The sequence below is a fragment of the Prionailurus viverrinus genome, chromosome B1 (genome assembly GCF_022837055.1).
Source record: "Prionailurus viverrinus isolate Anna chromosome B1, UM_Priviv_1.0, whole genome shotgun sequence".
NCBI classification, from domain to species: Eukaryota; Metazoa; Chordata; class Mammalia; order Carnivora; family Felidae; genus Prionailurus; species Prionailurus viverrinus.
The window spans coordinates 59,194,995-59,221,719 of record NC_062564.1 but is presented as its reverse complement, the minus strand read 5'-3'; the positions used below and the strand labels follow the sequence as shown (position 1 = coordinate 59,221,719).

The 26,725-nt window shown below is 35.7% G+C and overlaps 1 protein-coding gene across 6 annotated transcripts in view; it reads right to left on the bottom strand.

Moving 5' to 3' along the window:
* Window positions 1-506: 506 nt before the first annotated feature.
* The window catches only part of NEK1 (NIMA related kinase 1), a 248,558-nt gene continuing 222,339 nt past the window's right edge, over window positions 507-26,725 (bottom strand). For all 6 annotated transcript variants that reach the window (XM_047856749.1, XM_047856753.1, XM_047856750.1 and 3 more), the window contains 3 exons: window positions 26,456-26,586; window positions 26,046-26,178; window positions 507-1,740 (listed from right to left, as the gene is read on the bottom strand). In XM_047856749.1, the coding sequence (XP_047712705.1) occupies window positions 1,727-1,740; window positions 26,046-26,178; window positions 26,456-26,586 (278 nt within the window). In that variant the 3' untranslated portion in view covers window positions 507-1,726. The remainder of the gene's footprint in view (window positions 1,741-26,045; window positions 26,179-26,455; window positions 26,587-26,725) is intronic.

The window sequence follows — 26,725 nt, the reverse complement described above, 5'->3', positions numbered from 1 at the left end:
ACTCAATGTCTTTGCCTGTTAAATGGAGATAATACTAAATTATCTTCATTGCTCTTTCTAGTTCTAAAATTTTTATGAATCTATAGATGCTTCCACATTTCACCTCAACACCTATAACAGACCTTATGAAACAATAATAGTCCTCTTCCCACTGGCACAATCCTTCCATAATAACAACCCAGAGCCACTTGCTACCAATTGACTGGAGATGGCACAAATCCTATTTGTCATCTCTGTTCTTATCTTCTGAAATATGGTTAGACAACATTTCTACTGTGTTATGTCCTTAGTAGCGTTTCTAATAGTTCTAATAGGCGAAGAATTAGAAAACAACTCCCTAAAAGATCATTCTCATTTTTCGGGATTGTAGAAAATTCAAGTGTAGAATTCAAATTTTTCTTTGGAAAAAAAAATAATGGAAATCATCAGGTAAACCAACACACAGAAGTATTCTCAGCTCATTATAAAAGCATTCTATTAAGTGCAAATAAGCATAAGACAACTGATAGTGTATTTCAGGTAGAGAATATAAATTTTAATAGTAATATCATAAAATAAACAAACATATAAAAATCAAGTATTTAGTTTTGGATGTTAGAAATAATATACATAATAAACTCAGCACAGTCCTGATAGTGCTGCAAGATAAGATTTTACTGTTCAAATTACAGATTATGCCAATCGGGCTGCTCTGTACTCTGGGTTTCAAAAATTATGCTTTTATTACTAAAAGCATCTGGACTTAAGACATCTCTAATGAAACCTGGCATATTGCAGTCGAAACTGTGTGACCATCATTTTAATGACCATAATGGAAATAAAATAGGCAAACATTTCCCCCCTTTGGAATATTAGTTACCCAAACTGTCACAGTGTCAAAATAAAAATGATTCCTTTCTCCTTTTTCTGTACTGCCTTGGAAGCATATACACGAGAGGAAGTTAAAGCAAAAAGGGCAACTTTATGATATATGCTATGTCGATGTTAAAATTCACAGACTGATTTTTAGATATAATATTCCTGATTCTGGTCCTTAAAAAGAAACAAGTAATTAACCAACTTTTTTCAATATCAGGAAATAAAATTTTGCTATTTTTCCATAATCAAATTTTTCAATGATTTCTAAGACCATTTCTATAGCCTGTTCCACTGAGCTAGTTCAGGAGACACACTGGTTGAAAAAGGACTGAGAATATAAACTTTAAGGCTAAAAATTCCATCTTTAAAATGTAAAAATTTAAATAGAGCCCTTGACAAGGTTATTATAATAACACCAAATTGCTGGCTATGAAAACATGTAGACAGAAAAAAAGGTCATGCTTAAATATTTAAATGAAAAACCAGAGGCAAGTCTTTCATAACTTAAGTAATTCTTTCAACCTAAACACACTTGCTGAAATTGAAAGTTATCTTACTGCACTGGTAAATCTTTTTCAAAACCATTAAGTCCAGTTCTGGATCAATGTCTCTTACGCTTTGGTTGGATAATTTAATAAATATTCTGTAACAGGTAACTATAGAACTTAATGAACAAAATAAAATAGATAAAATACTAGAATCTTAATTGAAAAATGGCATGTTTCTCCATCTTTTTCATGCAGTCAGCATGCCCACCTTAAATCTGATATTTGTATAAAATTGCTATATTTCCCACTGCAGCTTGTTTTTCTGATGAGCCAAATGTAAATGCTTTCATACAGTTGAGGATTAAAGAATTTTCCAATAATTATTCATCATTATCTGTAGAAAAGAAAAAAAAACTAGTTCACTTCATTGCAAATCAAACAGTATAAATCTTCTTAGCAAAAAACTCATTCTTTTTCATGTTAAAAGAGCTTTAATGTTTAAATGTAGCTTTTATTTAATATCACTTAATATTATTTAATATCACATACTCAGTGTAAAATATGCAAACAATACAATGAAGAATAAAGTGGGAAATAAAAATCAACTATAAGACAGATAACCAATTTTAGTAATTCTATGTAAATCTTGTTATATTTCCTCCTTAAAGCACATAATGGATGGATGAATGGATAAGTGCTAAAGCAAGATTATAAAATGTTAATGGCAGAATTTAGGTGTTAGATATGTGGGTGATAAATGTAAACTTTCAACTTTTATATATGATGAAAATTTAAAATATGTTGAGAAGGAATAAATCATGGATATACTCCATGTCAGTTTCAGTGGGTGCATATTATTTTATTTTATGGATAAGGCATAATTAAATTAGCCATTTCTACTTATAAACACTTTGGTTGCTTCCAATTTTTCTTTATTCTAAAAAAAACACTGTTGAATGAATTAAACAGACTGCTTGGTTTAATCCTACACAATAATCACTATGTTCCACACTCTAGCAAAAGTGATCTTTTGTTAAAATCCAAGCACCAACTCAAATCACTGCACTGCTTAAAACCCTTCACCAACTCCCCACCACCTCAGCATAGAACCCATGTTCCTTACATGGATTGCAAACCCCTTCATGATATGACCTTTTAAATATTTCTAGCCTTATCTACTTTCATCACCCATCTTCTCCAATTGTCCATAGAATATATACTTTAGTAACACTGACTTGGTAATAGTTCCCCTAATAAATTTTGCATGGCTCTATGTTTAAGTACACATACTGATTTGGGGGTAAATTCCCATTCATATTTCAAAATCCAAATCTGATGTCCTCTCCTCTAGGAGAACATTTATTCCAATGTTGCTGGATCATTACTTTAGGCAACACATACGTTATTGCTTCCAATGGTATACTTATCACTCTGTGCTATAATTTACTTTTTACCCTTTCAAAAGGTTTCAAGGAACACACATGTACATAATACCTAGAATTAATAAAATTTAATTTGGGGCCATATTGGTTTGGATTATTTATTAAGAAAAACAAATTACAGGGGCGCCTGGGTGGCGCAGTCGGTTAAGCGTCCGACTTCAGCCAGGTCACAATCTCGCGGTCCGTGAGTTCGAGCCCCACGTCGGGCTCTGGGCTGATGGCTCAGAGCCTGGAGCCTGTTTCCGATTCTGTGTCTCCCTCTCTCTGCCCCTACCCCGTTCATGCTCTGTCTCTCTCTGTCCCAAAAATAAATAAACGTTGAAAAAAAAAAAATTAAAAAAAAAAAAAAAGAAAGAAAAACAAATTACAGATAGAGAGTACCCTTTTCCAATCTTCTTGACCTTTCTTCTTGGCCAAGGTCATTATCAGTATCCCCAAAGTGATGTGTATCTTTTCCTCCCATGGTTTTTTACTTTTATTGCATATATGCACAGCTAAATAAAATTGCTTTTAAACATTATATAAATGGTACCCTTTCCTACATATTTCATTCATCACATTTGTGGGGTTTACCCATACTGATAAAAACTTATTTCATTTGTTTTAACTGATATATCAACACAGCACAATATTCTAGCTAAAATGAATGTGGAAGGAAGGTATGTGTTTCCTTTTTAAGAATCTATAAGCTTTGACTGCCAAGATTGATATTCTACATGAGGAGCTGGTGGCCTCTGCCCTTCTACGGCTGGCCGGTTATACTCCCTTCCTTCTTACAGGAATTTTTTAGGAATAATATAAAATAGTTAACACATTTTACTAGTTCTATTTGACTTCTGACTCTGGATAGTACTTAGCTATGGCCTAAACAGCATTGATTTTACCAACAGTGGCAGATGTAGATGTTTACCAAACCTATACTCTAATAGTTTCAGGCAGCTGAAGACAGGCCATCTTTTGAGGACTCAGATCATTTCCAATGAAATAAAACAGAAATGTTTCAGACAATCTTCTTTTTAACTTATTTCTTAATGACACTGATACCACTTTTGGGCGAACTAGATATAATTTACCTATCCTCTCCCTTCATTAATCTCCCTCTCTCCTAAAACAGAAAATAAAAGTGTGTAAGCACCATTTGCAGATGACACAATTTAATTACTATTTTCAAACTTTTTTTTAATGTTTATTTATTTTTGAGACAGAAAGACAGAGCTTGAGTGGGGAAGGGGCAGAGAGAGAGAGGGAGACACAGAATCTGAAGCAGGCTCCAGGCTCTGAGCTGTCAGCACAGAGCCTGACACGGGGCTCGAACACACGAACTGTGAGATCATGACTGGAGCCGAAGTCGGATGCTTAACCGACTGAGCCACCCAGGCGTCCCTAATTATTGTTTTCTAATGTGGCCTAAAAGAATAACTACATCGAGGGTCTAAGTATTTCGAATAAGAATGACTCTGAAATAGTTATTCTAAATCCATTTATTGTCTTTTAACTATCTAATGATTAACAAAACAATATAGCAAGTTAATTTATTCATATAGTTCCATATAATTTTATAACCAGCTTAGTGAGTTTATATATGAATAAGTTGTAATGTTTTAGGGGCTTCAGTAAGATATTTTTAGAAAGGTTTCCAGGGTAGGCATCTGACTTTATCTGCTTTATACTTTTTCTAATCTAAAGGAATTACTGACAGGCTTTATGATACAGAACTTCATGGTCCTCATTCCCTTTTCAACTGTATAATACAGAAATTCTGAAATTGTTTCTTTTTCTTAGATTAAAGACTAACTGATACACAATACTGTATTAATAGCAAGTGTATGACACACTGATTTGGTATTTATATATGCTGCAAAATGGTCACCACAATAAGTCTAGTTACCATCTGTCACCATATAAAGATGCTATAGTATTATTAACTATATTCCCTATGCTGTACATTATATCCCTTGTCATCTTTAATAACCGGAAGACTGTCCCTCTTAATCTGTTCACTTATTCCATCCATCCTCACATCTTCCCACTCCTCCGGCAACCATATGTTTGTTCTCTGTATCTATGAGTCTGTTTTTGCTAGGATTTGTTTCTTTTGTTTCTCAGATTCCACAGGTAAATAAAGTCATATGGTATTTGTCTTTCTCTGATTTATTTCATACAGCAAAGTATGCACCCATGTTGTTGCAAATGGCAATAATTCACTCTTTCTATGGCTGAGCAGTATTCTACTGTGTACACCTGCCACATCTTCTTTATCCATTTACCTATGGACATTTACATTGCTTCCATATTTGGGCTCCTGTAAATATCACTGCAAAAACATATGAATGCATGTCTTATTAAATTAGCATTTTCCTTTTCTTTGGATAAATACCTGGAAATGGAATTGCTGGATTGTATGGTAGTTCAATTTTTAATATTTTGAGGAATGTCCTGATTTCCCTAATGGCTGAACCAATTTATTCACATCAACAGTTCATGAAAGTTCCCTTTTCACTACTTCCTTGTCAACACTTGGTATTTCCTATCTTTTCGATAACAGCCATTCTGACAGGCATAAGGTGGTATCTTATTGTGGTTTTGATTTGTATTTCACTGATGATTAGTGATGTGGAGCATCTTTATGGGTGCCTGTTGGCTATCTTTATGTCTTCTTTGGAAAAGTGGCCATACAGTTTCTCAGTCTTGTTTTAATCTATTTTTTTTCCATACTGATTTTATGAAGAAAATATATAATTTAAAAAATATATAATTTTTTATGTTTCAGATATTAATCCCTTATTGCATACATCCTTTGTGACTATCTTCTCCCATTCAGTAAGCTGCCTTTTCGTTTTGTTGATTCATTTTGTTTTCTTCACTGTGCAAAAGCTTTTTAGTTTATGTGAAGCCACTTGTACATTTTTGCTTTTGTTGTCCTTGCCAGAGGAGACAGATCCAAAAACTACCTATGATTTATTATTGCAGTTTTATGGTTTGAGGTATTATTTTGTCTTTAATCCGTTTCTTAAAATTAAAAAAAAATTTAATGCCCATGTGGGAGGGGCAGAGAGAGAGAGGGAAACACAGCATCTGAAGCAGTCTCTGCACTGACAGCAGAGAGCCTGATGTGGGGCTTGAACTCATGAACCGCAAGATCATTAATGACATAGCCAAAGTTGGGGCTTAACCAAATGAGCCACCCAGGTGCCCCAGTCTTTAATCCATTTTAAGTATTTTTTTTTTTATTTTTTTTTTTCAACGTTTATTTATTTTGGGGACAGAGAGAGACAGCATGAATGGGTGAGGGGCAGAGAGAGAGGGAGACACAGAATCGGAAACAGGCTCCAGGCTCTGAGCCATCAGCCCAGAGCCCGACGCGGGGCTCGAACTCACGGACCGCGAGATCGTGACCTGGCTGAAGTCGGACGCTTAACCGACTGCGCCACCCAGGCACCCCTAAGTATATTTTTATATATGGTATAAGAAAGTGGTCCATTCTCATTCTTTTACATGTACCTGTCCAGCCTTCCCAATTTCACTTATTTTAAAAAATTTTTTTTAAATGTTTATTTATTTTTGAGAGAGAGAGAGAGAGAGGATACAAGCAGGGGAGGAGCAGAGAAAGAGAGGGAGACACAGAATCCGAAGCAGTCTCCAGGCTCTGAGCTGTAGTACAGAGCCTGTCGTGGTGCTTGAAGCAATGAATCATGAGATCATGACCTGAGCTGAAGTCAGATGCTCAACTGACTGAACCACCCAGGTGCCCTACCCAATTTCACTTATTGAAGAGATGGTCTTTGCCCTGTTAATTTCTTGCCTCTTTTGTTGTATGTTAATTGAAGATACAAGCATATAAGCATGGGTTCATTTCTGGGCTCTCTATTATGTTCCACTGATATTTGTGTCTGTTTTTGTGCAAGTTTTGGTTACTACTGCTCTGTAGAATAGTTTAACATCAGGCAGTTTGATATTTTCAGGTTTGTTTCCCCCCCCCCCCCCCCCCCCATTTGCAAGCAATATCTTTTATATCCCTTAACTTTCAGCCTGTGTGCATTTTAAGATCTGAAGTGAGTTTCTGGACTTTTTCCTCTTTTTATTTTGTTTATTTATTTATTGAGAGACAGAGCATGAACAGAGAAAGGGGAGAGAGAGAAGAATTCCAAGCAGGCTCTGCACTGCCCCAATATGAGGCTCAAACTCATGAACCTGTGAGATCATGACCTCAGCTGAAATCAAGAGCTGGATGCTTAATTGAATGAGCCACCCAGGCATCCCACTTTTTCTTCTTTTTATATACATGCCTATGTATACATAGCCTATATATACATTATATATACATAGCTTACCTATGTCTTTTGATTGGAGCATTTAGGCTACTTACACTTAAAGCAATTATACGTAAGTATATATTTATTGTCATTCTGTTGTTTTCTGGCTGTTACTGTAGTTCTTCTCTGTTCCTTTTTCTCTTGCTCTCTTCTTTATGATTTGATAATTTTCTTTAGAGTTAAGTTTGGATGCCTTTCTCTTTATTCTTTTGTGCATGCATCATCGGTTTTTGGTTTGTGGTTACTGTGAGGTTCATATATAACAACTCATTTTTACTTCCCCCACGTCATGTTGAAGTTTTTGATGTCATATTTTATTTTACATCTTTTTCTTTACTATCTCATAAGTAATTATTGTAAATTTAGTTGAGTGTTTTTGTATTTAACCTTCATATTAGCTTTATAAGTCACTGATTCACTACCTTTTCTATATGTTTGCCTCAACTAGTAAGATTTCTTTCTTTTACATAATTTTTTATTCCTAGTTATGGCCTTTTTTTTCCTGTTTAAATAAAGCCCTTTAATATTTCTCTTTGTAAAGCTGATTTAGTAGTGATGAATCCTTGTAGTTTTTGTCTGGAAAACTGTATCACCCCTTCAATTCTGAATGCTAACCTTGGCAGGGAGACTATTCCTGTTTGTTTGTTTGTTTGTTTGTTTTTTCCAACTCTCTTCTGGCCTTCAGAATTTCTGCTGAAAAATCAGCTGATAGTCTATAAGGGTTCCCTTACATGTAACTTTTTCTCTTGATGCTTTTAAGATTTTATCTTTAATTTTTGACATTTTAATTATTATGTGTCTTGCCCTGGATCTCTCTGGGTTCATCTTGTTTGGGACTCTCTGTGCTTCCTAGATCTGGATGTGTCTCCTTCTCTAGGCTACGGGAAGTTTTACGCTATTATTTCTTCAAATAAATTTTTGACCCTTTCTCTCTCTCTTCTCCTATTGAGTCACCTATAATGGCCAATGTTAGTACGCTTGATGTTATTGTAGAGGTTCCTTAAAGGATCCTAGTTTTCTTATTTCGTTCTGTTGTTCAGTTTGGGTGATTTCTAATATCTGTTTACAGTTCATTGATCTATTCTTGTGCATCATCTAATCTATTTATTCTCTCTAGTGTGTTTACATTTCTGTTAAAGTATTCTTCCTCTCTGATTGGTATTTTATTTTCTATCTCTGTTGAAATTCTCATTGTGTTCATCCATTCTCCTGAGTTTGGTCAGCATTTTCATGACCATTATGCTGTACTCTTTATCAGGTAGATTGCTTTTCTTCATTTTCTTTAGTTCTTTTTCTAGGGTTTTGCCTTGTTCTTTTGTTGGCACATATCCCTCCAACTTCTCATTTTGCCTAACTCTCTGTATCTGTTTCTATGTATTAGGTGGATCAGATACATCTCTTGGTCTTGAAGTAGGGCCTTATGTAGATGTCCTGTGGGGCCCAGAAGCATGATCTCACCCCCACCCCCGGCCACCAGAGCCAGGTGCTTCAAGGAGCACCTTTGAGGACTGCATATGTCCTCCTGTTGTGGGATCTTCACTGCTGTGGATACACTGGTGGGTGGGGCTTGTCTCTGGTCCAGATGGCAGTGAAGCCCAGCCAAGAAACAGGGTTCTACAGAACTCTGAGTGGTGCATGGCCCCTGGCATTAGCTGTCCACAGGAAGGATTCCATAATGGCTCCTGCCAGTGCTGGCATTAGCATGGCAGAATAAGTTAGTAAAAATGGCTGCTGTGCGTGTGTCTGTTCCTGGAGAGAATCCAGCAATTGCTCTGAGATTAGTTAGGTATTCTCCTTCAATTGTGGTCTATGTGCTTTTTTATCTGGTGTTTTGTGTTGGTTTCCAGGTCTAATGAGTCTGCACTCAACACCTGTAAGACTGAGTTTTCCTTTCTGTATAGCTTTATGTTGATTTCCAAAGGCAGATGTTTTGGGGGCTTGTCTCTCTTATGCAGAATCTAAGGGCTGAGGTGCCTGATGTTGAGAATCATTCCTCATGAAAAAGTTCTTTACCTGTGAGATCCCTCCTGACCATGGAGTCCTGCAACTAGAGTGTGGGTTTTTTTCTGTAGTGAGACCCTATCTCTCCCTCTTCTATACATCTCAGTGCAGTCCCTTGTTGTGGAGGCTCCATTCTTCTACTTTCTAAGTTCCCTTCATCAGAGGGAATTATTTCAGAGTTGTGGATTTGTTGTGCCTGTGGGAGGAGGTGAGTTCAGGATCCTCATATGCTGCCATGTTGAACTCTCTCCCTGATATCACTTCTTGAAAACAGTATAAGCCTATCCTGATTTCTGGTGTTTTGCAGGAGAGACAGCCTTCTGTGTAGGCATATATCCTTTTGAGGCCACTCAATTATCCAACAACAACAAAAAAAAGTGTCAATTTTACCTTGTGGCTTAGTCCACAGTTATATTTCTCCACTTAAGGAGCAATACAAATAGGGGAGACTGAGTGGCTTAGTCGGTTGGGTTTCCGACACTTAATTTCAGCTCAGGTCATGATCTCATGGGATTGGGATTCTCTTTCTCCCTTTCCCTCTGCCCCTCTTGTGCACAAACTGTCTCTCAAGATAAATACTAAAAAAAAAAGAAAAAAAAATACCAAAGAAAAGTTTTCCAAATATTTATCAAGCAAAGTTGAACCCCAAGTACTTTGTTGATTACCTAAAAAAAGCAGTACTGAAATAATACCTATGGAGAACTGACCAAAGGATAAATAGTCTGAATATAACTAGTTTGGTACTATTCACAGATTTGCATAAATGGAGTCATTCTCTGGCTTATACCATGTCCTATTAAGAGAAAGAGGCCCATGAAATCCAAACATTGTAAAAATTACTGAAGATAACTTTTAGTTTATTATAGTACTATTTTATAAAATAGGGTCCAAGATCTCAATAAAATCAGAAATCTTCAAGTTCCAGATGTTTAATTTTTATATGTTAATTTTGATAGCAAAAATATTATTTCAATATTTAGAGGAAAATCATATTTTACAGTAATAACTATCAACTGACACATATTTGAAAGACTAACACTTGAGTTTTTCACTGAGGTCTATGGACTTAGATTCTTGAAGAAATTTTCCCCTTTAAAGGAATTCACAAGTTATTAAACTTTGAGGAACACTATTGTTGTGCCTTTTTTTCAAGAATCATGGGAAAATTGTTACTTTAATACCAAAAATAGCTGTCCTCTGAGTGACATGTTTTGTCTCAAGAATACTGTGACTCATGTAATTAACTAGGTTTCCTGCTTTGCTAGAAAGATAAGCACCAAATTTATGACATAGTCTCCACTAAATGTGGAGAACCTCTGAACATTAAGTTTGTACTCTCACCTCATTCTTGGCTTAATATTCATTGCTTATGCTAATTTGCCTAATAGGCTTTCCCAAGCATTTTTTAAAATTAATTTTATCTTGTATATATTTTTAAGTGGAGTGTTAAATTTTTTGAGACAAGATAGAATACAAATAAAACTTAGGAAAATCTATATTGTTAAAAATTAAGCATGAACATTTTAAACATTCTTTAAATCCTCATATCATTTTAGCATATAAAAATACCTTTAAAATAACAGGATTAACAGTAACAGATATTCTAGAATGGAATTCTTATTCAGAATACTCAGAATCAGTTAACAAATTCACTTAAAATATTAGGCTCGTTACTTCCTGATGAGATACCTAAAAACCAAAGACCAAAAATTATTTATCCTGATCACCCACTTCATTCACTAAACTTGGTTTCAGAAACTTTAATCTTTTTACAAAAAACTAATGTGCCCAGAATAAAGATTCATACAAAAAAGTCAAAAGAACCCAGTAGATAAGCTGTCAGTGAAATTCCAGAACTATCAAGATATTTTGTGTCATAGAGTATCTTCATTAGATAAGTCTATACCTCCACCTCTACTTTGACGAAACTATTATTTATTTGGCTATCTAAATTTGGACTCCCCCCCGCCCCCCACACACACACACTCAAGGAGGAGAAAAGAATCAACAGTAGATTAGCAGATGCAGAACCCAGTGGCAATCTGGAAGACAGGGTAATGGAAAGCACCCAGGCTAAATAGCAAAAAGAGGACATTTTAAAAATGTCCTCATTTTTAAAAATGAGGACAGGTTAAGGGATCTCTTGGACAACATCAAGTGAATAAACATTCATACTGTAGGGGTCCAAGAAGAAGAAGACAAAGGGGTAGAGAATTTATTTGAGGACGTAACAGCTGAAAAATTCCCTAACCTGGGGAAAGAAGTAGAGATACAGGTCCAAGAAGCACAGGGAACTCCAAGGAGGCCTACACCAGGACACATAATAATTAAAATGTCAAAGGTTAAGGATGAAGAGAGAATATTAAAGGCAACAAGAGAGAAACAGTAAGTTACCTATATGGGAAAACCAATAAGGCTACTAGCTAATTTATCAGCAGAAAATTTGCAAGCCAGAAGGGAGTAGCATAATATATTCAAAGTGCTGAATGGAAAAAAAACCTATGAAAAAGAATACTCTACTTGGCAATATTATCGTTCATATTTGAAGGAAAGAGTTTCCCAGACAAACAAAAAAATAAAGGAATTTATTACTACTAAACCAGCCTTACAAGAAATGTTAAAGGGAATTCATTAAGATGAAAAGAAATAGCTATAATTAGACATAAGAAAATCATGAGGGAGAAAAAAATAAGTTTTTTAAGAATGTATTTGGGGGCTTTGGGTTGGTTAAGCATCCAACTCTTGCTTTTGGCTCAGGTCATGACCTCACAGTTTATGAGATCAAGCCACATATTGACAGCACAGGGCCTGCTTGGGATTCTCTCTCTCACCTCTCTCTCTGCCTCTACCCTCACATGCACATTCTCTTTAAACAAACAAATAAACAAACAAACATTAAAAAAAAACTGGCTCTGCTCCAATCACTTTTTAAAAAATAGACTAGTATGTGAATGCTGAGTTTGTCTTGTCCCTGAACCGCAGCTAGATCAGCATCAAACCATTTCAGACACCTAGGAAATTGATCTGAGGACTAACACAACAATCTGCATTATTAGAGCCAGAGAACTTAGCAGGTATGCAGAGAGATGAACTGAGGGAGAGAAAAGCCACAGGGGTAGGGAGCTGTTTTGACAGAGGACAGAGAGAGAAAGAGAAAGGGGGAGAGTACAGCACATTGGGATTGTGCAGAAAAGCACTCCCCAGAAAGTATCTGGAGAGAAAGAGTGAAAACACTTGCAGGGGACTAGACAAGAAATCTGTTTCCCAAAGCCATTGATGGGGAGAAAGGAGAGTTTTCAGTACCACCAGGATTCTATAAACGGTGGAGCAGAGTCTGAAGTTCCGGAGTTCAGTGTCTGGTGGTGTTCCAGTGAAGAAGCAGAGTGAATCCCTAGGAGCAGGCAGCAGGGTCTGACTGAGGGATCCATGTGCCACATGGGAGAAGCAGTTTCTCTGCTTGGAATGCATTTGGTAGAGGTCATATAGCTTCCTGCAGGCAAAAGTCCTGGCAGAATCCAGAGAGCTGCCATGTTTAGGGATACTGGAACAAAGATGCCAGAATGCAGCAAAATCTGGTACTGGCTATGTGTTGTGATTTACCATAAACTCTGAGCCTCTGCTGCTGCACAATCACATAAACGTTTTCTGGGAAAAGCTGGCACCTGGCCATTACTCGGGGTCAGCAAACCCTCCCCCAGAGAAACAGTGTGTGTCCAAGCCAAGGGGGTCTCTAAAGTGTTGGGTTTTAAAACACAGTCCCTCCTGAGATGAAACTCTGGAGGCACCACCTGGAAGGCAGCTTGGAGACATACAGGGTAAAGGCAAGAAGTAGACAGAAGCCAGAGACAAAGAAGGGGTGCTTGACTGCATGTCTGTGAGAGAATCTAATTACTGGGCCAGAAACTAGAGAGCCAGGTGAAGCCATGTTCACCTTCAGAGCAGGCCAACACGGATCAACCCCAGTGAACTAAACAGTGCCACCAAGTAGAGAACAGAGCTGTTACACCAAGCCCCACCCACCTGCACCCCTAGAAGACCAGCACAAATCCCTTCCACCCGCTTAGTCTATTGACTACAGTGTGCTACAAAGTTTCAGTTATAGGGGAAACTGAATGTAACTTCGTTCAAGTTTCATTCTGTTTGCTGGTTTATTTGTTCATTTTCTTTGCTTCTGCTTTTGTTTGTGTTGTTTTCTTCTTCTCTTTGATACAAAAGAACAATTTTTTTTATTCTATTGTATTTTATTTTATTCAGTTTCATTATTTAAAAAAATTTTAATTTTAACATTTATTTACTTTTGAGACAGAGAGAGACTGTGAGTAGGGAATCGGAAGAAAGAGAGGGAGGCACAGAATTGGAAGCAGGCTCCAGGCTCTGAGCTGTCAGCACAGAGGCTGACGTGGGGCTCAAACTCACAAACCATGAGATCATGACCTGAGCCGAAGCTGGACGCTTAACCAACTGAGCCACCCAGGTGCCCCTATTTAAACTTTTTTTAACTTTTTTTTTCCTTTCTTTTTTTTCTCTTTTATATCAAGCTTCTCCCAACAAGAAGACTGAAAAACACCTAGGATCTAGCTTCCTTTAACTGATATTTTTTGTTTTGTTTTTGGTTTTATATTTAATTATTGTATTAATTTTTTTTCTTCCCCCAAAATTACAAGATGGAGGAATTCACCCCAAAAGAAAGAATAGGAAGAAATGATGGCCAGGGATTTAATCAACACATTTATAAGCAGGATATCTGAACTAGAATTTAAACCACTATTACTCGGGGCCCCTGGGTGGCTTAGTCACAGTTAAGCATCCAACTCTTGGTTTCAGCTCAGGTCATGATCTCATGGTTCGTGGGTTTGAGCTCCACACCAGGCTCCATGCTGTCAGTTAGGGGCCTGTTTGGGATTTTCTCTCTCTCCTTCTCTCTCAGGTCCTCCCCTGCTTGTACTCTCTCTCTCAAAATAAGTAAATAAACTTTAAAACCATGATTACTAGAATACTAGCTGGGGTTGAAAAAAGCATAGAAGACACCAGAGAATCCCTTTGTACAGAAATAAAAGAAGTAAAATCTAGTCAGGATGAAATTAAAAATGCTATAACTGAGATGCAATCGCGAATGCATGCCGTGACAGCAAGGACAGATAAAGCAGAGCAGTGAATCAGTCAAATAGAAGATAAAATTATGGAAAATAATGTAGCACAAAAAAAAGAGGGAAAGAAAGACAAAAGAGCACGATACAAGACTTAGAGAACTCAGCGACTTATTAAAAAGGAATAACGTTTATATCATAGGAGTACCAGAAGATAGAGAGAAAAAGGCACAGAAAGTTTATGTGAGCAAATTATAGCTGAAAACTTGCCTAACCTAGGGAAGGACACAGACATCAAAATCCAAGAAGCACAGAGAACTACCATTAGATTCAACAAAACCAACTATCATCAAGGCATATTATAGTCAAATTCACAAAATACACAGACAAGGAAACAGTTATGAAAGCAGCAAAGGGAAAAAAAAAAAGTCCTTAACCTGTAAGGGAAAACAGATCTGGTTTGCAGCAGATCTGTTCACAGAAACTTGGCAGGTCACAAAGAAGTGGCAGGACATATTCAACGTGCTGAATTGGAAAAATATGCAGCCAAGAATGTTTTATCCAGCAAGGCCATCATTCAGAATAAAAAGAGAGATAAAGAGTTTCCCAGACAAACAAAAACTAAGGGAATTCATGACCACTAAACCACCCTGCAAGAAATTTTAAGGGGGACTCTTCAAGTGAAGAAAACAAAACAAAACAAAACAAAACAAAACAGAAAAGACCCACAGCAACAAAGACTAGAAAGGACCAGAGAACATCACCAGAAACATCAACTCTACAGAAAACACAATGGCACTAAATTCCTATCTTTCAATAATCATTCTAAATGTAAGTGGACTAAACGCTCCAATCAAAAGACATAGGTATGGATTAAAAAACAAGACCCACCTATATGCTGCCTACAAGAGACTCATTAAGACAAAAACACACCTGACGAATGAAAATAAGGGGATGGAGAACCATCAATCATGCTAATGAATGTCAAAAGAAAGCCAGAGGCACCTGGGTGGCTTAGTCTTTGAGCGTCTGACTTTGGCTCAGCTCATGACCTTGCGGTTCCCGAGTTAGAGCTCCACATCAGGCTTGCTGCTGTGAGCCCGTCAGCACAGAGCCCACTTTGGATTCTCTCTCTCTCTGCTCCACCCCCACTTGTGCTCTCCTCCCCAAAAAGAGAAAGCCAGAATAGCCATACTTATATCAGACAAATTAGACTTTAAAACAAAGACTGTAACAGGAGATGAACGAAATTATACCATAATTAAGGGGTCTATCTACCAAGAAGACCTAACAATTATAAATATTTATGCCCCCAACTTGAAAGCACCCAAATATATAAAACAATTAATTACAAACATAAAGAAACTCATTCATAATAATACAATAATAGTAGGGGACTTTAACACCCCACTTACAACAATGGACAGATCTAAGCAGAAAATCAACAAGAAAACAATGGCTTTGAATGACACGCTGGACTGGATGGACTTAACAGATATAATCAGAACATTTCATCCTAAAGCAGCAGAGTACACATCTGTCTTGAGTGCGCATGGGACATTCTCCAGAATAGATCACAGTCTGGGTTACAAATCAGCCCTCAACACGTACAAAAAGATTAAGATCATACCATGCACATTTTCAGACTACAACGCTATGAAACATGAAATCAACCACAAGAAAAAAATTTGGAAAGACCACAAATACTTGGAGATTAAAAAACATCCTACTAAAGAATGAATGGTGAACCAAGAAATTAAAGAGGAAATTTAAAAGTACATGGAAATGAAAACAAGACAGTCCAAAACCTCTGGGATGCAGCAAAGGTAGTCATAAGAGGGAAGTATATCCAGGCCTTCTTAAAGAAGGAAGAAAGCTCTCAAATATACAACCCAACCTTGCAACTAAAGAAGCTGGGAAAAGAACATCAAATGAAGCCTAAAACCAGCAGAGAAAGGGAAATAATAAAGATTAGAGCAGAAATCGGTAGAAACAGTAGAAACAGATCAATGAGACCAGGAGCTAGTTCTTTGAAAGAATTAAAATGGATAAACGCGTAGCCAACGTTATTTAAAAGGAAAGGACCGAAACACATAAAATCACAAATGAGAAAGGAGAGATGACAACCAACACTGCAGAAACACCAATAATAATAAGAGGATATTATGAGCAATTATATACTAACAAATTGGGCAATCTGGAAGAAATGGGCAAATTCCTAGAAACATATAAACTATCCAAAATGAAACAGGAGGAAATAGAAAATTTGAATAGACCCAAAACCAGTAAAGAAATTGAATCGGTAATAAAAAAATCTCCCAACAAGAGTCTAGGATCAGATGGCTTCCCAGGGGAATTCTACCAAACATTTAAAGAAGAGTTAATACCTATTCTTTTGAAGATGTTAATTAAAAAAAAAACCAAAACCCAAAAAACAAAAAACGGAAATGGAAGGAAAACTTCCAAACTCACTCTGTGAAGCCAGCATTACCTTCATTCCAAAACCAGATAAAGACTTCACTAAAAAGGAGAATTACAGACCAATTTACCTGATGAACATGGATGCAAAAATTCTCAACAAGATACTAGAAAATCGAATCCAACAATACACTAAAAGAATTATTCCCCACGATCAAGTGTGATTTTTTTTCTGGGCTGCAGGAGTGGTTCAATGTCTGCCAATCAACATGATACATCACATTAATAAAAGAAAGGATAAGAACCAAGATCCTCTTAACAAATGCAGAAAAAGCATTTGATGAAATACAACACTCTTTCTTGACAAAAGCCCTCAAGAAAATAGGGATACAAGGATCACACTTCAAGACAATAAAGGCCATATACAAAAGACCCACAGCTAATATCACCCTGAATGGGGAAAAACTGAGAGCTTTCCCCCTAAGGTCAGGAACACAACAGGGATGTGTACTTTTATTATTGTTGTTCAACACAGTACTGGAAGTCCAAGCCTCAACAATCAAACAACAAAAAGAAATAAAAGGCATCCAAATTGGCAAGGAAAAAGTCAAACTTTCGCTCTTCGCAAATGCCACGATACTATATGTGGAAAACCTGAAAGACTCCACCAAAAACTGCTAGAACTGGTACATGAATTCAGCAAAGTTGCAGGATATACAATCATGTACAGAAATCTGTGTCATTTCTATACACCAATAATGAAGCAGCAGAAAGAGAAATCAATGAAGTGATCCCATTTACAATTTCACCCAAAACCATAAAATACCTAGGAATAAACCCAACCAAAGAGGCAAAAGACCTGTATGCTGAAAACTATAGAAAGCTTATTGAAGAAGATGCAAGGAAATGGAAAAACACTCCATGCTCATGGACTGAAAGAACAAATCCTGTTAAAATGTCCACAGTACCTTTGGGGCACCTGGGTCGCTCAGTTAAGCATCTGACTTCAGCTCAGGTCATGATCTCACGGTTTGTGAGTTTGAGCCCCGCCTCGGGCTCTGTGCTACAGCTCAGAGACTGGAGCCTGCTTAGGATTCTGTGCTTCCCTTTCTCTCTGCCCCTCCCCCGCTCATGCTCTGTCTCTTTCTCTCTCAAAAAAAAAAAAAAAAAACAAAACAAAACTTTAACAAAAGTAAAAATAAATGTCTACACTACCCAAAACAGTCTACAAATTCAATGTAATCCCTATCAAAATAACACCAGCATTCTTCACAGAGCTAGAACAAACAATTCTAGAATTCGTATGGAACCAGAAAAGACCGAGAATAGCCAAAATAATCTTGAAAAAGCAAAGCAAAGCTGGAGGCATCACCATTCTGGATTTAAGCTGTATCACAAAGCTGTAATCAACAAGACAGCCTGGTACTGACACAAAAATAGATACAGACCAATGGAACAGAATAGAGAACCCAGAAATAAATCCACAAATGTATAGACAACTAACCTTTGACAAAGCAAGAAAGAACATCCAATAGGATATTCTTCAGCAAGTGGTGTTGGGAAAACTGGACAGCGACATGCACAAGAATGAACCTGGACCACTTTCTTACTCCATACACAAAAATAAATTCAAAAGGGATGAAAGACCTAAATGTAAGACAGGAAACCATCAAAATCCTAGAGGAGAACACAGGCAGCAATCTCTTTGACCTCAGCCACAGCAACTTCTTACTAGATGTGTCTCCTGAGGCAAGGGAAACAAAACAAAAACGAAGCACCAGGATCTCATGAAGACAAGAAGCTTCTGCACAGAGAAGGTAACTGTCAACAAAACTAAAAGGTAACCAATGGAATGGGAGAAGATATTTACAATGACATATCAGACAGAAGGTTAGTATTCAAAATCTATACAAAAACTTATCAAACTGAATACCCAAAAAACAAATAATGCAATGAAAAAATGGGGAGAAGACATGAACAGACACTTTTCCATGCCTAATAGACACATGAAAAGATGCTCAGCATCACTCATTATCAGGGAAATACATATCAAACATAACAGACACCACCTCACAGCTGTAGGAATGGTTAAAATTAACAGCTCAGGAAACAACAAATGTTGGCAAGGATGTAGAGAAAGGGAAACATTTTTGCACTGTTGGTGGGAATGCAAACTGGTGCAGCCACTCTGGAAAACAGTATGGAGTTTCCTCCAAAAGTTAAAATAGAGTTACCCTATGACCCATCAATTACACTACTAAGTATTTACCCAAAGGATACAAAAATACAGATTCAAAGGGGTACATGCACCGCAATGTTTATAGTAATATTATTAACACTATCCAAACTAAGGAAAGAACCCAGATGTCCATCAACTGAAGAATGGACAAAGAAGATGTGGTATACATATACAATGGAATATTACTCAGCAATCCAAAAGAATGAAAAATCTTGCCATTTGCAACAACATGGAAGGAACTAGAATGTATTATGCTAGTGGAGTCAGTCATAGAAAGAGAAATATCATATAATTTCAGTCATATGTGGAATTTAAGAAATACAACAGACGAACATAGAGGAAAAGAAAGAAAAATAAGATAAAAACAGAGTGAGGGAAACCAAAATGCACTCTTCAATACAGAGAAGAAACTGATGGTTGCTGGAGGAATGTTGGGTGGGGGGACAGACTAAATGGGTGATGGGCAAATGGAGGGCACTTATTGAGATGAGCACTCAGTGTTACATGTCAGTGATTAATCACTAAATTCTACTCCTAAAACCATTATTACACTATATGTTAACTAACTTGGATTTAAATAAAAATAAAAAATAAAAGATGTAGTACCTTAAAAAAATAAAAATAAAAGAATGTGTTTGAATTTAAATAATCATCAAATTAGTATAGACTGCTATACACTTAGATGTTATATATGATCCTTATATAACTACAAGCCCAAAACCTGTAACAGATTTACAAAAAATAAAGACACACACAAAAAAAAGCCAAACATAATACTACAGAAACTCATCAATCACAAAGAAAGAGAGCAGGGGCACCTGGGTGGTTCAGTCGGTTAAGTGTCCAACTTTGGCTCAGGTCATGATCTCACAGTTGGTGAGTTCCAGCCCCACATGGGGCTTGCTGCTATCAGCACAGAGCCTGCTTCAAATCCTCTGTCCCCCTCTCTCTGCCCCTCTCCTGCTCACATTCTCTCTCAAAAATAAACATTAAAAAAATAAAAATAAAATAAAAAACAAAGAGAGCAAGAGAAGAAGAAAGTAGCAGAGAACTACAAAAATAACCAAAAAACAACAGAATGGCAATAAGTACGTATCTGTCAATTGATTACTTTAAATGGTCCAATCAAAGACATAAGGTGATGGAATGGATAAAAAACCAACGACCCATCTACATGCTGCTGACAAGAGATTCACTGCAGACCTAAAGACACATATAGACTAAAATTGAAGGGATGGAAAATCACTTACCAAGCAAATGGAAGTGAAAAAAAAAAAAAGGCCATGGTAGCAATACTTATATTAGACAAAACACACTTTAAAACAAAGACTGTTAGCAAGAAACAAAAAGGGCATTACATAACGATAAAGGGATAAATTCAACAAGAGGCTATAACAATAGTAAACATCCATGCACCAACACTGGAGCACCCTAAATACATAAAGCAAACATTAATGGAGAGATTAATGGTAATATAACAATGGTAAGAGACTTTAACACTCCACTTACATCAATAGCTAGATCACCCAGGCAGGAAACCAAAAGGAAAGAGCATCTTTGAAGGGCATTAAACCAGATGGACATAAAGATATATATAGAACATTTCATCCTAAAACAACAGAATACACATTCTTTTCAAATGCACATGGAACATTCTCCAGAATAGATTACATGTTTGGCCACAAAACAACCCTTAATAAATTTAAGAAAACTGAAATTATACCATGCATTTTTTCTGACCACAACAGTATGAAACTAGAAATAAATCAAAGATAAAAACTGGAAAAAAACCCAAACATGTGAAGGCTAATCACCATGATAGTAAAGAAACCAATGGGTTAAGGAAACAAAGAAGAAACAAAAAAATACATGGAGACAAATGAAATGAAATGAAAATGAAAACACAATGGCCCAAAATCTCTGGGACACACAACCAAAGCAGTTCAAAGAAGAAAATAAACCAACAGAGGCCTACATCAAGAAACAAGAAAAAGCTTAAATAAACAATGTAACCTTGCCCCTAAAGGAATCAGAAAAAGAACAAATCCCAAGGTGAGCAGACAGAATGAAGATAATAAATTCAGAGCCGAAATAAATGACATGGAGACTAAAAAACAATAGAAAAAAAAATCAGTGAAACCAAGAGCTGGTTCTTTGAAAAGATAAAGGAAATTGATCAACCCTTAACAAGACTCCTCAAGAAAAAAAAAGAGAAAAGACCCAAATTCATAAAATCAGGTATGAGAGAGAAGTAACCCATGACACCATAGAAACACAAAGGATTATAAGAAAGCTACAAAAAATTATATGCCAACAAATTGGACAACTAGAAGAAATGGATACATTCCTAGAAGCATACCATCTTCCAAAATTGAATAAGAAATAGAAAATCTGAAGACAGATCACTGTTAATAAACTGAATTGATAATCAAAAAAATAGAAGTCCAGAATTAGATGGATTCACAGGTGAATTCTACCAAACATTTAAAGAAGAATTAATACCTATTCTCCTCAAACTATTCCAAAAATAGAAGGAGGAAAGCTTCCAAGTACATTCTGCAAAGCCAGCATTACTCTGACACCAAAACCAGACAAACACACCACAAAAAGAAAAGTACAGGTGAATATCCCTGATGAACACAGATTCAAAAATCATCAATAAAATATTAACAAACTGCATTCATCAATACATTGAAAGGATCATTTACCACAATCAAGTGGGATTTATCCTGGGGATGTAAGGATGGTTTGAAATTCACAAGTCAATCAATGTGATATGCTACATTAACAAAACAAAGGATAAAAATCATATGATCATCAATAGATGGAGAAAATCATTTGATAAAATTCAATACCCATTTAAGATAAAAACTCCTAACAAAGTAGGTTTAGATGGAATATACCTCAACATAATAAAGAACATATATTAAAAACCCATAGCTACTATCATACTCAATGGTGAAAACCTGAGAGCCTTCTGTCTAATATCAGGAACAAGACAAGTTATGTCCATTCTTGCCTCTACTATTCAACATAATATTCAAAGTCCTAGCCAAAACAATCAGATGAGAAAAAGAAGTAATAGGCATCCAAACTGGTGAAGAAGTTAGACTGTCACTATTTGCAGATGACATGATAGTATACATGGAAAATGCACCAAACAACTACTAGATGAAATAAATAATTCAGTAAAGTTTCAGGATACAAAATTAATACCCAGAAATCAGTAGCATTTCTATACACTAAAAATGAGGTAGCAGAAAGGGAATTTAAGAAAATAACTTTCATTTACAATTGCACCAAAAACAATAAAATATCTAGGAATAAACCAAAGAAGTGAAAGACCTGTACTCTGAAAACTATAAAACTCCAATTAAATAAATTGAAGATGACACAAATGGAAAGATATTCCATGCTCATGGATTAGAAGAATTAATAATGCCAAAAGCTCTGTATTACCCAAAGCAATCTACATATTCAATGTAATCAATCCCTATCAAAATACCAACAGCATTTTCCATAAAACTAGAATACTCAAATTTGTATGCAAACACAAAAGACCCCTAATAGCCAAAACAATCTTAAGAAAGAAAAGCAGAGCTGCAGGTATCATAATTCCAGATTTTAAGATATATTATAAAGTTGTAGTAATCAGAACAGTATGGTATTGGCACAAAAATAGACATAAAGATTAATGGAAGAATATAGAACGTCTACAAATAAACCTATAATTATATGGTCAATTAATCTATGACAAAGGAGGAAGAATATACAGTGGGAAAAAGACAGTTTCTTCAATAAATGGTGGAAAAATTGGAGAGCTACATATATGTAAATGAATGAAACTGGATCCATTCTAACATCATACACAAAAATAAATTCAAAATAGATTAAAGCCCTAACATGAGACCAGAAACCATAAAAATCGTTGAAGAGAACACTGAAAGGAATTACCCTGACATCAGCCATAGTAACATTTTTCTAGATGTGTCTCCTCAGGCAAGGGAAACAGAAGCAAAAATAAACTATTAGGACCACATCAAAATAACAAACTTTTGCATAGTAAACAACACAATCAACTAGACAAAAAGGCAACCTAATGAATAGAAGATATTTGCAAATGACATTTCTGTCATATGTTAACAACATATATAACCCCACATGAAAAAATCAAGCAATCCAATTAAAAAATAGGCAAAGGACCTGAATAGACATTTTCTGAGGAAGACATACAGATGGCTGACAGGCACATGAAAAGATGCTCACCATCACTAGTCATCAGAGAAATGCAAATGAGAACCACAATGAGATATTACTTTACATACATCAGAATAGCTAGTATCAAAAAGAGAGGAAATAATAAGTGTTGGTGAGGGTATGGAGCAAAAGGAACCCTCGTACATTGTTGGTGGAAAGTAAACTGGCATAGCTACTGTGGAAAACTATAATGGAGGTTCCTCAAAAACTCACAAATAGAAATACCACACGATCCAATAACTCCACTAATAGGTTTTATCCAAAGAAAAAGAATACACTAATTTGAAAATATATATGCACCCCTATGTTTATTGCAGTATTATTACCAATAGCCAAGATATGGAAGCAACCTAAGTGTCTTTTGATATATGAATAGATAAGGAAGATGTGTGTATGCACGAGTGCACACACATACACACACACTGGAATATCACATTGTCATAAAAAAGGATGAGATTGTATCCTCTGTGACAACATAGATGGACCTACAGGTATTCTGCTAAGTAAAATAAGTTAGACTGAGAAAAAGGAATACCATATGATTTCACTCATATGTAGAATCTAAAAAAAAATGAATAAACAAAAAGCAGCAGATTTATAAATATAGACAACTGATCATTGCCAGAGAAGGGGGTGGGGTTGGGAGGATAGGCAAAAGGGTTAACGAGGAGTGGGAAATACAGGCTTCCAGTTATTAAATGAATAAATCATAGGAAGAAGGCACAGTATAAGGAATACAATCAGTGATATTGCAGTAGTGTTGCCTGGTGACCAATGGTAGCTATACTTGAGGTAAGCACAGCATAAAGTATAAACTTGTCAAATAGTTATGTTGTACACCTGAAACTAATATGACCATGTGTGTCAACTATACTCAAGTAAAAAAAATAAAAAATGAAAAGAAAGGAGCTCCTTTAAGTTTCTATTGATAGGTTTCATTGCACCACCATAAATAGGACACATTGCTTTGTTTTTGCCTGTTTGTGATTATTACGGGGGCTAAAGAAAATCATATTGAAGAATATATGCAGCACTATCTACTGGCTTATATTCAATCCATTACTTGTTGCTAATGGCCCTAACATTTTCTTGACAGTTATTATTTTGTTAGGAATACTAATGAAGACACAGTGGTTTCTGAAGCTATATGGTAAGAGTACTCACTGTACCTTAAGATTTTCTAGTTTTGATTTAACGATAACTATTAGAATTTTTTAAAGATTTTTATTTTTAAAAAAAATTTTTTAATGTTTATTTTTGAGACCGAGAGAGATAGAGCATGAACGGGGGAGGGTCAGAGAGAGAGAGGGAGACACAGAATCAGAAGCAGGCTCCAGGCTCTGAGCTGTCAGCACAGAGCCCGATGTGGGGCTCTAACTCACAGACCGTGAGATCATGACCTGAGCTGAAGTCGGATGCTTAACTGACTGAGCCACCCAGGTGCCCCTAAAAGATTTTTATTTTTATTAACAAATTAAAAAAAACATTTTTTTTGGGTGAACTTTTTGGTCAATATAAATAAGTTTATACCTTAAATAAGTGAAGCTGCTCCCAAAATAAAAAAAAAAACTCTTGAATTTGATTTTAGGAAACTTGATTAATAAAAATATCAAATATTTTTATTAAAAGCCTGATTCTGAAATATCTGAGCTGAATATTGATGCTCCATTCCTATGAACACTAAATCCAGGTATTCACCCTCCCATGCCCAAACACATCTACAGTTTCAAAAAAGATCTTATTTGCAATCTCAGTACTCTCCAAGATATCCAGAATACTGCTGCTAGATTGAACTTTACAAAACGTCTTCACTTAGTTTACAAATCTTCACTGATTTCCTCTATGTATTTTAAACATTTCATAGTATCTAATCACAAAGACTACTTTGGTTTTTTTTTAGTTTTTATTTAAATTTTAGTTAATATGCCGTGTAATATTAGTTTCAGATGTACAATATAGTGATTCAACACTTCCCTACAACAAAGACTATTTGCAACAAGAAGCTTCTGATAGGGTGATTTTAACTCTAATATACATCAATTAGTTTTCACTCTGTTTTTTGACAAGTATATCTCTACATTTCTTTCCATTTTTCACAATCCAAGCTTCCCTTCTCTAATTCCTACTGCACTGAAAAGTACTTTAGAATATGCATTTTTTGCATATAGTTTTACACTTTCATATACTTAGGTTTCATCTCCCAAGGGAACTGTAAACAACATGTAAATAAAACACTATGTCGTTTAATGTCAATTAGTAATAAAGTGCTAGGTTACAAGAAGCACTCAATAAGTATTTTGAAAACAGTTCACAGTACATTAGAATAGTGATCATCCTTTTATAGCAATGGAAACTGAAATTTCAAATAAATTACTTAATGTCACATTACTAGCTTGTCACAGAGTTAGGACTATACCACTGGTCTTGTTCCATGGTTAAATTGAGTAAATTTAAGGGGCAACACCATTTTTAACTTTAATAATTTTCCATAAAATTCAAATATATTTTGTGTCATTCTGTAAGTAAATATTTTCCAAATAGAAAAATGGTTTACATATAAACCACTTTAAATGAACTCCACTTACTGTGAATGGAAGAGATTACATTTGGTATTAGGAGAAACTGTACATACTGCTGAAGCATGTATGTCTAAAGCTTTACTAAAGCATTCTGATTTCTAGAACTGACCAATAAGGAGTCTTTCTAAAAAATCTCATTCAAATGTTGCTTATAAATTAAGTAAAAATATGGACCTAAAGGACTTAAGTCAATGAAAATATGGTAGAATCAGTAACAGTATATGACATGGTTAATTTTATAATTGCTCATAAGTACTGCATATGATTCCAATATAGATTTCACCAAAATGCATGTGATAAAAGCTCAGTAATTTACATCCTGTTTTTTGCACATTTACTTAAAATAGACTGAGGAAATCTTACCTTCTTGATAGGCTCCATCTGCCATGACTAAATGAAGAATCTTGGCATAAAGATGTTCATGTTCATTTCCTAAAATATTCTGAACTATTGTTGAACAAATCTCAATATTTTCATCTTCATCTTCATGAATAGCCTATACCAAATTTCCAAATATAAATTAATGCTTGAATATTAACTTTCTCTAATTGGAAACTTTATTATTTATGATAAATCTATTGACCTATAAATATCACTGACATTTCACTAGTAATCCAAAAAGAGCATATTTCAAAGTTAAATTTTTTCTTAAATAGGCTCCATGCCCAACTTGGGGCTTGCACTCATGACCCTGAGGTCAAGAGTCAGATGCTCTATCAACTGAGCCAGCCAGATGACCCAAAGTTAAATGTTTTAATTGACATTTTACTTACCTTTATCTTCTCATAAACCTCAAAGAATTTTTCAAAGCCTATTTCCTGCTCCAGGTGAAGTCTCAGTTCCTCTAAATGATTAAAGACGCTATCATATTCACATTCACTAGTAATCTCACCATCACTGTTATCTAAAATGCAGAAATAAAAAGATGTTTTAAGACTAAAAAGAATGAATAAAATAATTCTTACCCTAACAGACTAAAATTCTTTTTCACAACTGAGTGAGGTCACTGAAACAGACTACTTGTACTTTCACTATAAAGATTT